Consider the following 13,647-nt stretch of genomic DNA (forward strand, 5'->3'; position numbering starts at 1 on the left):
GCGAAAACTGCAGCGTGCTGACAGCACTGGCAACCCAGCTGGAGCTGCCCCCTCTCTCCATTTTTCTTTCCTGATGGGAGGAGATAGCATGCAGGTTGGGGGCAGGGGCTTTTGCTAGGAAAGAAATGACTTGTAATTAACACTTGTGTACCATTATTAATTTCAGTCCTGTCATGGGCCCATAAGATGTGCTACAGCCTAATAAGCTTTTGTTGTTCGCCTTTGTTTTCCTATCATTCCTGGAATGCACTTAACCCATTCCCAGAGCTGTTCGCTCGACAATTTTTTCTTTGCGTCCCCTCTCCGCATTGGGGGGTATGCAAATTGCAATTCCCCTTTGCTCACATATGGAAACACTCTGACTGGCTTAATTTATCTAAGCATTTTAGGGTTCAGTATGATTTATGTATTTTGAGAGGGATGAGAGCAGCAGATACCGCTGTCTTGGTTTGCTGAACCCCTAAGGGAACATTAACCAATAGGTACACTGAAGTACTTAGCTGCTGGAATTCTCTATTATTGTACATTGTCCCAGACAAAGAGGCAGCAGATCAATGAAATGTATGCTGTGTTTGTTTCTGCCGGCTGGCTACAAAGTTCATGATGCTTTGCTTTATTTATCATACTCCTTCATAAAACTACACATTTATTATAATATAGTGACCTTCTAATCCTTCTGGAGTACTCTAAAATACCCATCAAAACTAATTGTTTTAATTTTTATCCCAATTTCCATGTATCATTGCATAAATGTATTATTGCGTATCTAGTCCTTATTGCACAAAGATGGCTTCAGGGTACAGAATAATTCTTCTTTACTAGGAGCAGTGACTTGTGCATTTTTCCACTTGCAGGCACAGCCTTAAGTAAAAATGTTTCAAGCATTGAAAAATCAATACCCAGAAGTAGCTGATGTGCTTGTCCATTGATGGATTGAAACATTACCTTCCCTGGCCTTTTGTTGAATACCTGCTCTGACGGTAATTTCTTAATGTTGAGTTTGCAGGGTAAAACGTGACAGGGGAATGTTTGCTTTACTCGTGGATGTATCTGCTCTGTCGTACTCTATCTGCTCAATATTCGTCCTCACAGGAACACGGCAATCTGCTCATCAAGAGTGAGCTTTCCCTGTGTAAATGTGACCTCTAAAAATCTCTTGCATTTGCAGTGTAATGTGTTTAATGTTCAGCACTATTCACAGCTTGGCTTATCTGACCCAGTTTCCACTGAGTGCAAAGTCAATTGTAATGCTACAAATCTCCAGTTTCAGTTCATCAGAATGTTTGTTTGTGCATATTATAATAATATATTACATTTATTATTATTATTGTTGTTGTTGTGGTTATTAGTGATTATAGTGGCAGTACTTTTGTTGTCATTCTTATTATTGTTCTTGTTCTTATTATTAACACCAATATGTTTTCTTAACATCCTTCACCTCCTGTAGTTATATGTGACAGCATGTGTTAAATCTTTCCTAGCACTGCTAACAGCTTTGCTAAGTGCAAAGGTACCGTGCAAATACAGAAGAGCCCAGCCATTAAAAAGCCAATGACAAACTCATAATAGGAGAAGTGCCTGTGGTGCTCTTGGCTTCGTCCTCCAGCTCACAAATAAGCTTTTTAACGCTCATCCATTTCAAGGAAATAACATTTTTGGGGGGTTATTTCCCACCAATGAATGTGCCTACTCATAGATATTCATGGTAGAAGGGCCCGCGAATTAGGTTCCAGATTAAGACCTCACTCCAGCCCACACATCCCCAGCTGGTGGTAGGAAAGGAGGGATAGGCACTAGCCAAAAGATGAGTCACATGAGAAGCCCCCAGGATGAGGGGGGGGAGGGGGCTTCTGCTCCATGAATTTGGGGACGTGCTAATCAGTTTGTCATTGTCATTGTAATGGCTGAGGGCTGCTGCTTTGTTTCTGCTTAAGAGGACTTATCTCCATAATTTGATTCTGGGCAATGATCTAGTCTGTGCAACATGCAAACATAATTAGGGTTTAATAATGGAACAGTCATTTCCATTTGACAGATTTGGTATAAGAAAGGTCACAGTTTCCACCTCAAATTTATACATAAAATCAGAATGTTAGAGATGTAATTTTTGTAACTTATTCTTTTTTTGGCATGTGACTGCACATGGTACTTCCATTTCTTACACCTCCAGGGAATATTTTTGTGTCATAAAGGGGAATAAATACTCGTCAGTGCATTAATTTGTACGTGTGTCCTATATTACCATTTTTCATGCATCGTTTGATTTTAAAGAATTAGATCTTTTTTTATAGAAGTTCTAGGTGGGGAAAGAATTCAATTTGCCGTCAGAGGATGCATAACCCACTTTAAATATAGCCTCTACGAATGTGTAATATTTCAGAACTGTTACCTGTGAGGTATAATACTGAGTTGCAGCTGCACTGTTTTTCTCACCATGTTGTATGGTGTGTGCATGTGCCGGTTAGTATGTTGTGGCATAGAAGCTTCTGGAAACAGAATACATATGTTGAATACATTTATTGTACTTGATTTGACTCTGCTTCCTTCCAAGTGTTATATTTTCTGTGTTTTTGTATGTAAATGAAAGGACTATTTTATTCAAGGATCATTATTCTCAGTTGGTTAACAGAGAACTGTAAGCTTTCACTGAGCTGTGGGGCTGATGTGGTACCTGGTGCCTTAAAAGGAGAATATGTTGAATCTTTTAACAATTTCTTTCTGCTTCTTATCTGTAAAGCACAGTAGTCAAAGGGAGGGGGAGCTTCAGTTATGAAACCCTTCTTTAATATAATCATTTGTGAGCCACTTTCAGATGCAGTGACAAGCAGGTTTGCAGAGGATTGGAATCTGCAGTTATTTTTCACTGTCCTGCCCTGCTCTTCCGAGCGGTGGTTTAATGCTCTCTTAAACGTGGTAAACCTTGAGTGGGTTTGTTTCAGGTCACTTAAAGCTTTCTCTCTGTTCTTGAAACAGGACACTGATCTCTGACTCAGTGCTGCCACTTGCTGTTCCTTTCCATAAATCTCAGGCAACCTTCGAGATTTCCCCAGAGTCACAGCAGGGGGCAGTGCTTTGCCCATATTATATCAAATAAAAGTCCACCGGATGAAACTCAGTGATGTAAAAACAATTTCAGTCCTGCGTGCATTTGTTCTGGAGTCTGGATCTTGGCTGAAATGGATTTATGATGTTCCATCATGTTTCATGTAAATTCCACCTGCATCCAGGTTTATCATTCAGATATTTCATTGGATGAAGAAATTATTGCATGGTAATTTAAAGTTTTTGTACATAGAAGGGCAAACTAAAATAAAACTAGCTTTTTGCAGTGATGTTAAATAAGTTCTTATTTTATTGGGTGCCTTTTCCCCTTTGTTACTTTCAGAGTAAACGGGACCACCTTCTCATGAATGTGAAATGGTATTACCGCCAGTCTGAGGTTCCAGACTCCGTGTACCAGCATCTGGTGCAGGACCGCAACAATGAGAATGGTGAGAAGTCCCTCTCTATTATAGTTTGAGACCAAAAGGTTAATGTCTTCCACGTATTCCCAGATAGCAGTAATTTAACTAAGAATTCAGTGTGTTATAAAGGTGATTCAGTCAAATTCAGGTTTTCCAGTTTCTTTAAGCTATGTCCGGCTGTATCCCTTTCCGCAACACTGTACAGCACTGAAACCGTATTTGCTGTACGTGTATCAACAGCCCGTTTCTTTTCCTAGTCTTATTTGTGAGCTTTCTGTTAGTTTACTGGTGTCTTTGAATGTCGGATGATGTGAGTGTTGTTACTGACGAGACATTTTCTTCCAGTTTCTGGCCGTGAGCTGGTCATTACTGACCCAGTGGTGAAGAGTCGGGAGCTCTTCATCTCAGACTACGTGGACACATATCACGCTGCTGCTCTTAGGTAACCACCTACTTATTACCTCTTTTTTTTTACAGCATGCAAAAAATGGGCAAAAAGAGTCAAAGGTGGTATTGAGAAATATAATGATAGACGACAGATTTTGGGCAGCTTGGTGGTGCAGTGCCTAGCCTCTCCTCTACAGGCCCTAGACCCTACAATCCCGCCTCTCTTCTGTGTGCCAGTTTGTGTTTCTCGCTCTTGCTCTGGTTTCCTCCTACAGTTTAAAGGCATGCAGTTATGTGAATTGGCATCTTTAAGTCACTAGTAATACTGTGTGCAAGTGTGCTTGCCCTGTAATGAAACTGCCTCCCATCTATTTTCCTACCTTTTACCTGTCGTGGGACTGGTTCCTATCCATTTCCCTGTACTGGATAAACACTTTGAAGGTGTATAAGACGGGTGGCAGAAAACCGATAAAGAATTCCTCAACAGATTATAATCAATTTTGTATTTTGATTATGTATAAATTTCAGTGTGTGCAAAATGCTTTCATACTATCATTATTATAAGCTTAATTTATTAAGTATTATATAAAAATGTATATCAAACCTATTTAACAGACACCGTCATCCAAAGAGACATCCAGGTAAAGCAAGTAGCACATTGCAAACATGCATGTTGTCAAGATGTCAACTAGGCAGAAGTGCAGCTAGGCGGAGCTTCCAAAAAACCAACGCAGCATGTTTCCGGGGGAAAACAGCCACATTGTTTTTGGCTGAATAAAAAAAAAAAAGACGGTTCTCTATCTTTGTGTCCGATTTTTTTTCTGAAAACACAGGGAAACAAAATGGTCTTGTCAGTGAAGTCAGAAACTTCTATGCAGAGCCCATTTTTACTCATTAAAAGGTTTTAGATAAACCTATAAAATACCAGCCAAGTTTTGTTATCCGTGGTTCATGCCGCTCATTACATTCATCGTGATAGAATGCAGCTCCAGCAGAGTGGCTCGCCACAAGGATGCTTATCATACTGTGATGAAACGAGACATGAAAGGAATTAAATCATTGCAAATATGGTGGGTAGTCACTGCTTAATTCCACACTGTTCTGTGTAATGTTCAGAAGAGTGTTTATATATGTGCCATGAGACATTCTCTCAAAATGAAGTGAATGGGCCTCTCATTCAAGTGATTTGGAGGATGATCTTCAGAAGCTAATGGAGGAACGGATTCTTTCACATCTGTCAGTACATACGACTTTACTGATTGGATGGGGATATTATTGATGTGAATCGCGTATCCTAATTATGTGTGTTACATTATATACATTGAAGACTGCAGTAAATGTTTATATTTTTCCATTACATTAAATATTGCTTTTCCCTCCTTTGTTTCAGAGGCAAATGTACCATTGCCCATTTTTCTGATATTTTTGCTGCTAAGGAGTTCAAAGCCTGCATTGACTCCTTCTTTTATATCTTAGGATATAACCCAGAGACCAGGTAAGCGTGCACCTTGTTAAGCGTCATAATGTTAGCGTGAGCTAATTTACTTTCAGCCTTCAAGCCATTTCACTGGTGTCTCTAAAACGATTCACACATTCCGCTATCAAAAACATTTACATTTTAATTAGTTTCTGTTGCCATTCAAGGTTTAAGCTATTGATGAGCACATTTCTGCTTCTTAGTGCATAATGGCAGATTTTACACTTAATCTTCTGGAATTGCTGAAATAGACTGTTCAGTTGTTATAGCAGGCAAGAACAATACATGTGTTTGTTTATAGAAAACAATATTTAAAAAGTGTAACCTCTTTCATAGGCTTTATATATTGAGCTATAAATATCAGTTGTCTTCTAAAATTAAAATCTAGCCTTGGATAAGACAACACACAACAGATTTCACTGTGGCATTACAGACTTAAAAAGTAGACTAAAATGCGTAAGCTTACAGGCTACAAAGGAATTAAGAATTTGAATAGCATTTAGGTTATTTCAATCAAATGCTTTTCAGCAATGGAAGTAAGACTACATCTGTAAATGCAAAACTTCTGGCATTTTGATGATCTGGAGCATTTAAGTTTGTGTTAACATTGTGCCAAGGAGAAAAGACACCAGGAATGATCTCAGGGAAGTAATTGTTGCTGCTTTTCACTCTGAAAATGGTTATAAGGCCGTTAAAATGAAATCCATCATTTTACACTGTGGATTGTTTACAAATACAGAGCATTGATGACAGTTGTCAGTCTTCTCAGGAGTGGATCTGCCAACAGATTCACCTAAAGGTCACACTGAGCCCCAGAAATCGCATAGAACCCAAACACATATAGGGTTCCATATTCAAGGAATTCAAGTTCCAAGTTCAAAACACTCTGATCAGAAAAAGTCTGAACATGTATGATTTTCGACAGAGTAGCCAGAAGCCCTTCTCTCCATAAGGAATATGGGAGTGCAGGTTAGGTTTTTGAAGTTCACAAGTTTTCTGCAACAGTGTCCTTTGGATATATATGAGACAAGTGGAGATGTTTGGTTATAATGCACCATGCCATGTTTGGAAAGAACCAAACAAACACTGTCACCACAAATATCTCATACCAGCCATCACTGTGAGAATACATGAATTAGGCTTACCTGAAGCATCAAAACATCACTGAACTGTAATGTATTTCCCAGATTGTGTTAATGACAGTACAGACTGTTGCCTGGTGGGCCTTGACCTACCAATGTAAATTTGCTGAAGAGGAAAGTGCATTCTGTGCTCCATCAGCGTTAAGCTTGATTGGAGACCAAACAGATTGCATTCTTTGGGCAGATCATATTTTATACTTGTTAGTACTGGTTATAGATCACAAAGGAATGTCATGCTGTCATGTTTTATACTTAACAAAAGTATTAAAGCAATAAATGGAGCAGATTCTGCAGAATGTTAACTCGTATACCTGTCCAGAAAATTAATATTTTTAAAGCTGCACCCCCAGAACTTATACAATACTGATAAACTTTGTTCATTAAGCCTGATATTTTATTAGGACTATATATAGCAACCTCAGTGGGAGTGGTTTACAAACACCTATATATAGAGAATATTAAAATATAAATACATACATCAACCTGACATATCTCCATTTTTATATGCCAAATATTCATAGTTATTAGGCTGTATTGCAGAATAAAATTAAATAGCTGTCAAATCTCTTGGGCTCAGGTGAGTGCTATGTAATGCTCTTTACAGGTAGAACACATTTTTGTGTTTGTCTTATAATACATCAAACAGTGGCACAGTAAGTTTTAGGACCTAGACTGCATATTCATAAAAATGGGATAAGATAAAAATTTCCAACAATTGTAGAAATTCTGCTGTATCCGTAAATTTATCAATAAAGACCATAATAAAGAGATATGACAAACATATATCATTATTGTACAATATGAATGCAATGTGACAGCCATGTAGATTTATTTTAAATAAAGCGAGCATCTCCATACAGAGGAATTGACAGCTGTAATTAATTGCTATTTTGGAATAATTCGTGATTAGCCAAACAGATTATGACTAGTATATATTTTAGTAATTGTAATTGGTCATAATTATTTTTCAGATGTTTGCACTCTGGGAAATGAATATGGAGATTGTCATATCAGAAAATCACCAGCATATTTTTTGTCCAGCTAATTTCACTTTAAATTCATAAAGTACAAAGTAAAATGTGCAGCTACATCATTTTAATGTTGGGAATTGAACGGGCGTGCGTGTGTGTGTGTGTGTGTGTGTGTGGGGGGGGGGGATTAATTACATCACTGGCCACCAAAAATCACATTTAAGTATTTCAAGGTTGGTGTGTATGTGTCTATATGTATATATAATATCAGATACTTCAGGGTAGCATACTATCAGTGCATTGGTTTTGCCGTCTATAGTATCTCACAGATACCAGCAGATTGCTAGCCGCCATCATGTAAGATTTTCCTTATTTCAGGTTCGATGCTACAAAAAGAACAATGGAACCAAAATAAGGTTTTGCAATTTTGTGGGGGGGGAACGCATGCTATACCATACAGAAAGGAAAATATGAATGTAATAGTATGAACTATGTATTATTAACTGAACACAAGGCTTATGTCATGCAACACAAAGTCTCTTACAACGTTTGAAAGGTCCAGACATGTTTTTTAACGCTTACATAATTGCTAGATAGGCAAACAAGTCACAGCTTGTATTAATACATATGCAGAGAAATAAACATTTTTGTTGCGAGTTAAAATGCACAAATCAAATCATTACTACTTTGTTTACTACGGCGACCCGACTATGAATAATGTATACGTCCTCGGCATGCAAATGACCGTTGCATGTCAGGAGCCCCCTGGATGGGGCCCCACGCGTTCTCCCCATCTCCAGTGCCGCTGGTACCGCCTCCTCCCCTCCTTCCTCCTTTTCCAGTTTCTGCTTGTTTGGTATGCTGGCCGGAGCGTCAGCAGCTCTGTAAGCCGGGCTTGTTTGTGTGGGAGAGCGACAGAAATGGATCGCGTTTCCAGCATGTCTGTATGTAAGGTCGCGGCACATGCTCAGTCGGCTCTGCTGGAAGGGGAAGTTAAGGCTGAGGTCATAGCACAAGCTCAGTAAAAATCCCTGAAAGGCTGCGCGCTCCTCCATTTTGAGTACTAATAGGGGAAACTGGTAATTTATTTCAGCCATACCAGGAAATCTGTCAACATTAAAAAGATACACCCGGGTGTCTGAAATGGACGACTTGTTCAGTCCGCGAAGGTAGGCTTTGTTACAGATCTTGCCATTATGTATATAATTGCGTATTTTTACTCCGACGACAGTCTTAAGGTGTTAGCTCGAAAATATTTGCAGCGGCATCAGTCGTCTTTTTGCAAGGTTATGTGCGCCATTGTCAATATACTTGTTTTGTGTGCGTTAGCTCGCTATGACTCCGAAAACAGTGCTGAGCTGAATTTACCTTTGCAAAACGGTTAATGGTTTTATATTTGAGCAGGTAAATGTCACCTATCACTGAATCTTTCCCTCGTTTATTTCTGTTACTTTAAGAATATAAGCTGCGCTGCGTGCCAAGACTCCATTTTGCAGTAATTTTAAGCCTTGCTTTACAGTGGAGGTGACATGACGAAAGGTCGACGTACAACTGCATTCGCCTAGTTGTCAAGCAACGTTCAAGCTTGGCAGCGGAGATCTGGAGCTCTGACTGCGGCTATTAACGTTAAGGCCCATCGCTGTGTTTATGTAACCCTTGGAGGGAGTGTTTCAGTGATGTAACGATTGGCTGGTATTGATAAAAAGGGCGGGACTAGCGGTGATTGCTGTGTCAATCGTCGATTCAAAACGTCGGATTTGTTTTGTTTTGACACGGTGTGGTTGATAAATAGTCACATTTGTCGCTTTATTAAAAAATACTTAAACAGAGAATCGAACTGAGCCATTAAATGTTATTTCAGGTGCAAAATGCATATATGTAATCAACCCATAACTTAGTGTAACATTTATTAATACCACTTGAGTTGTGCTTAGAGTACTTTTTATTAACAACAAAACCCAGAACAGTTGGACTATTTAAATATTTATATATGGGCCTGATTGACTTAAATTTGGTCAGTTTCAATGTACTCTAAAGGTTTGACTATCATTTTGATGTTTATTATTTGAATTCTGCTTTAACTCAAATATATTTTTCGAAGTTGTTTAAAGCTCTACAAATATTTTTATAAACATAAATTCGCCATTTAAAATTAATTTCTTCAGAGCCGAAGTGTGAAAAAATCAATTTAATATAGTCAATTATAAATGAAACTTATTTCATAGTTAGAGTACAAATGTAAAAACCTCACAAGCAACAAAGGTTCTGACCTTTGATATGTAGAAATTTAGATCAGTCCATTGTAGTCCTCTAGAGATTTGTCAGTCTAAATGCTAGAATTTGGTAATGCTGGCATATACATATTTAAAAATCAAGCCATAAGTACCCATAACTGTGCAAACATTTATTGAATACCTCATTCCTGGACACTAAAAACAATTTCTAATCAAGCTGAACTTTTCACGTGGTCATCTGATGATGATGGTTGTATGATTTATTGTGGACACTGTTCCCAGATTATGCGACATACTCCTTATCCGCAACAGATTACTATACATATAATACAAAGCAGCTTACAATTATTGTTCTTTGGAAAATATATGACCACAAAAGTGCTGGGTTGCTAGCACCCAGAACGTGGGTTTTAAGTGCTATACTTTTTAGCAGCGATCGACCGCTTTTTTTACCCTTACTAAAATGTTTCCTGAAAGTCCTATGGACAAAAGGGTTAAATTAGAAGAGAACAAACATAAACGACTATGCACATAACTGGCATGCAAGTACGCATTCACCTTTATAAGCGAAACATGCGGCAATAGATTGTTGAAAGATCGCCAATGCATTCGTATTTTATGTGCATTTGCTCTATGACAAGAAATTGTGAAGTATGAATTAGCATTTAAAGGCTAAAATGTAGCATAATTTCTTGTCACATGCATACAAATGCACTTAAAATAAGTACACATTTGCAACTGCTTCAACAAATGATTGCCGCACGTATCGTCTTTATAGCTGAATGCTTACTTGCGTACCAGATATGTGCATCCCTGAACATAAAACAATTATCACACAAGCTTGGTTACGTTAAATAAACTAATAAAAATAAAACAATTCCAGTAAGGAAAGAAATAGAGATTCTGCAGCTAATGCTGCTCGGACCCCTAGTTTCTGTAAACAATCTCTGACCATAAAATAGGTGGGTAATTTACTTATAACTCGGCAACAGAATTGTTTTCTTTTTTTTTTCGTACCGTGAATGTAACGTTTTCCTTGGATTCCACATGTGGGTTTGTGGGCAGTTACACTGGACCACTTCATTTTGGTGAGTATGGCTGGTACGTGAGCAGCATGGCACTTCTGATTGGTAAGAATCACTGTCACACAAGGAGAACGGCATGAATTTTCAAAGCCATTCTCACGAGTTTTAAACCTTAAGATGTTTTGTATAATGTATACCCTAAATCGCGTTGTTTCACATTAAATTTTCGATTTGAAATCGATAAATCATTCAGTCCTAATGTTCACGTTCGGTCTATTTTTTAAACGGTCTTGTTTGCCTCTCCTTTTCTACTGATTATTTTTGGAAAACATCTTCGTTATAGTAATACTCCACTATTTCTGCATTAATATCTCTTCTCTTGGCACCAGGTTTCAGGATTCATTTGAAATCAAACACAACTCTGGTATGAACCCCAATTTCCTAGGTCGTTAGCTATGAGTTATGGTTTGTGATGCTGAACACACTTCGCTTGTACTTCGAAATTCCTCCTGAAAAGCTAAATTAATATCAGTTCCTCTGATGGAATGCTTATATGAGAATGCACTGTCAGTCCATAAATGTTTACCACACGTCCGTACAAAATTGAAGCATAAACCTCTAAGGACAGAATTAATTTTACTTTTTTCCCAGTGAACTCTGTCGAAACCCAACTGAGGCATATTTTTTGCTTCAGGAGAAATATTTTTGCAGCTAATATTTATCAAGGTTTCCTTGTACAGTCTGAATACCTGTTACGTCCTTGGTGTTGCCTGCCTTGTTCCCTGTGCTTCCTGCGAGGCTGCAGACCGGATATAGCCTAATCCTGCTTGGGATCAGCAGTTAAAATGGATGATCACAACACATGAGGACATTTAAAACTTATTTCCTTTTGCATTGCAATACAGTTCAGATTAATAGATATTTTAATGAATCAGTGTGTTGGTTTGGTGGTTTGTGGTGAACTGGTATTTACTGAGGAACCATGCTCACCTTATGCTCTTCCAAGAGAAGCTTTGGCCTGCCGAGGAGTAAGATGCTACCTCTCTTAATCATTAGAAGACTTGTAAGCTAAAGTTGTTGGTAAGGAGTATACATTCTGTCACATCCTTTAAACGTACCTTAACGATGACCAGAACTCAGTCAATTGATAAAATGAATGCTTAAAATAGATATAATGGAATGCAGTCAGTTTCTGAAATGTGCAAAGAGAATTGTATCCATATCAACAGGGAACCGATGTTTCATTTCAGTGCAAAGAGGACATGAGTCCATGGTGTTGCTGCCCTTATTGATAAGGGAAATACAAGCACAGTTATCTCAGTTTAAGCTTATGACCATTCGTTAAGAGTAGCACTTTAGCATCAAACTAATATTAGGATTTTCCTCCCCCAAAACCTGCATCTCTTACTTTGATGACAATGTTGTGAGATAATCTAAATCATATTATTGATTAGGCATTCACAGGTGGTGTTCTCAGTATGTGAGAGCGCTAGGAGAAAGCACCCGGACTGGCTGCATTCTATTATTATAATAAAAAAAACCTAAAAGAGGTGTCCAGTGTTAGAACAAGAACTTTTATTTGGACCAATATTACCGCATGCATCACTTAAGAACCAGTTCTGTAAGAATCAAGCTTGGCTGTCAAAACTGAGAAAATGGATGTACACAAGTCATAAATCAGTGATCCATAAATTATTTCTCATTTGCTGAAAAAAGGACAGATGCATGTGTTACAAACATTTCAAAAAGCATGTGGACAAAGGCACTGGAAACCATTTCAGAGATAACTGGTGCAAGACCTGACTGGTTGAAAATGCCCTCTATAAACCAGTGTTGCTGCGCTACCAACATTTTTGTATCGATACTAAGCCATGACTTCTTTTTCATAATAATCCTTCTTTTTCCTATAATGGGGAAATGCTGAAATATCATTATTGTGCTTTATTTAAAAAAATTGGGACAGTTAAATTGTATTATTAGTAATTACTACATATTAGTTAAAAAAAAGCAGGTCAAGCATCATTTTGTCTTATTTTAATATTAGCAATATTGTCAGCTTGAATTTATCAGTGAGTTTAGGTTGCTTGCGAAATGGACCCCCGATCACTGTAGAATATGTATGAATGTGCATGTTACTGCTGTGACGAGGCATTTCAATCATTCTGATTTCTTTTATGGACTTCACAAGAATGAACTAGTCAACTATCACCCGTTGGTCTTTGAATTCCCTGGAAAGGTCGGAATGTTTATCCGACAGATGTTTGGTCAGGTTTGATGTGTTGCCTCCCTTTGCGAGACACTTGCACAGTGGTGCTGTTGTATTTACGGGATCACGTTTTCGCTGAATTTATAGCCAAATATCTCCATATTTCATTCTTGGTCCCCTATTCTTTGAACAGTGAAAAAGGACACCCCTCTCTGTATTGTTCCTCTCAGTTGTTGCTCACAACGTCACACACACCACTAATACAATGTCACTGCTGTCAGCGTTGAGCTTAGAGAGATTCATTTTAGCCAGATCAAATAGCCATTCACATAGTATCATTTTTTTTCACAATGCTGGTATTGTACCATTTTCAAAACTCTAGTACCTCAATTTTTTTCAGTACCAGTTTACTGTGCAGCCCTTCTCTGGTCCCAGTCTTTGGTTATCATGGTTTCCAGTATAGGCAATATACAGCTGTCATAATCATTTCAACAGCCCAAATAAAGAAGAATATTATATCTGAAAAGCATAGAAGATGAGTTGTTAAAGAAAAAGCCGACAAGAAGAAACGCCACAGAATATTTAATCTTAGTAAATGTATTAAATCAATAGCGCAGTGTGATTGTAGTTGAGTTTAATATTAATTTTTCTAAATTATTTCTTTGTCTTTTTTCACTTAAATATTGCCTGCTACAAGATGCTAAAGGTAGAAACTGTCTGAAAGAATCACTCTGGATTTCA

The 13,647-nt window shown here is 38.0% G+C and overlaps 1 protein-coding gene across 10 annotated transcripts in view; it reads left to right on the forward strand.

Moving 5' to 3' along the window:
• LOC125747797 (arginine-glutamic acid dipeptide repeats protein-like) overlaps nt 1–13,647 on the forward strand; it is a 111,590-nt gene that overhangs the window by 71,634 nt on the left and 26,309 nt on the right. For 7 of the 10 annotated variants that reach the window (XM_049023300.1, XM_049023296.1, XM_049023302.1 and 4 more), the window contains exons 4-6: nt 3,386–3,491; nt 3,810–3,906; nt 5,242–5,346. In XM_049023300.1, coding sequence (XP_048879257.1) covers nt 3,386–3,491; nt 3,810–3,906; nt 5,242–5,346 — 308 coding nt within the window. Of the gene's footprint in view, nt 1–3,385; nt 3,492–3,809; nt 3,907–5,241; nt 5,347–7,654; nt 8,611–8,960; nt 11,125–13,647 lie in introns of those variants that run through there. The other 3 variants (XM_049023304.1, XM_049023305.1, XM_049023303.1) reach the window with 3 other exon arrangements.

Source organism: Brienomyrus brachyistius, chromosome 8 (genome assembly GCF_023856365.1).
Source record: "Brienomyrus brachyistius isolate T26 chromosome 8, BBRACH_0.4, whole genome shotgun sequence".
NCBI classification, from domain to species: Eukaryota; Metazoa; Chordata; class Actinopteri; order Osteoglossiformes; family Mormyridae; genus Brienomyrus; species Brienomyrus brachyistius.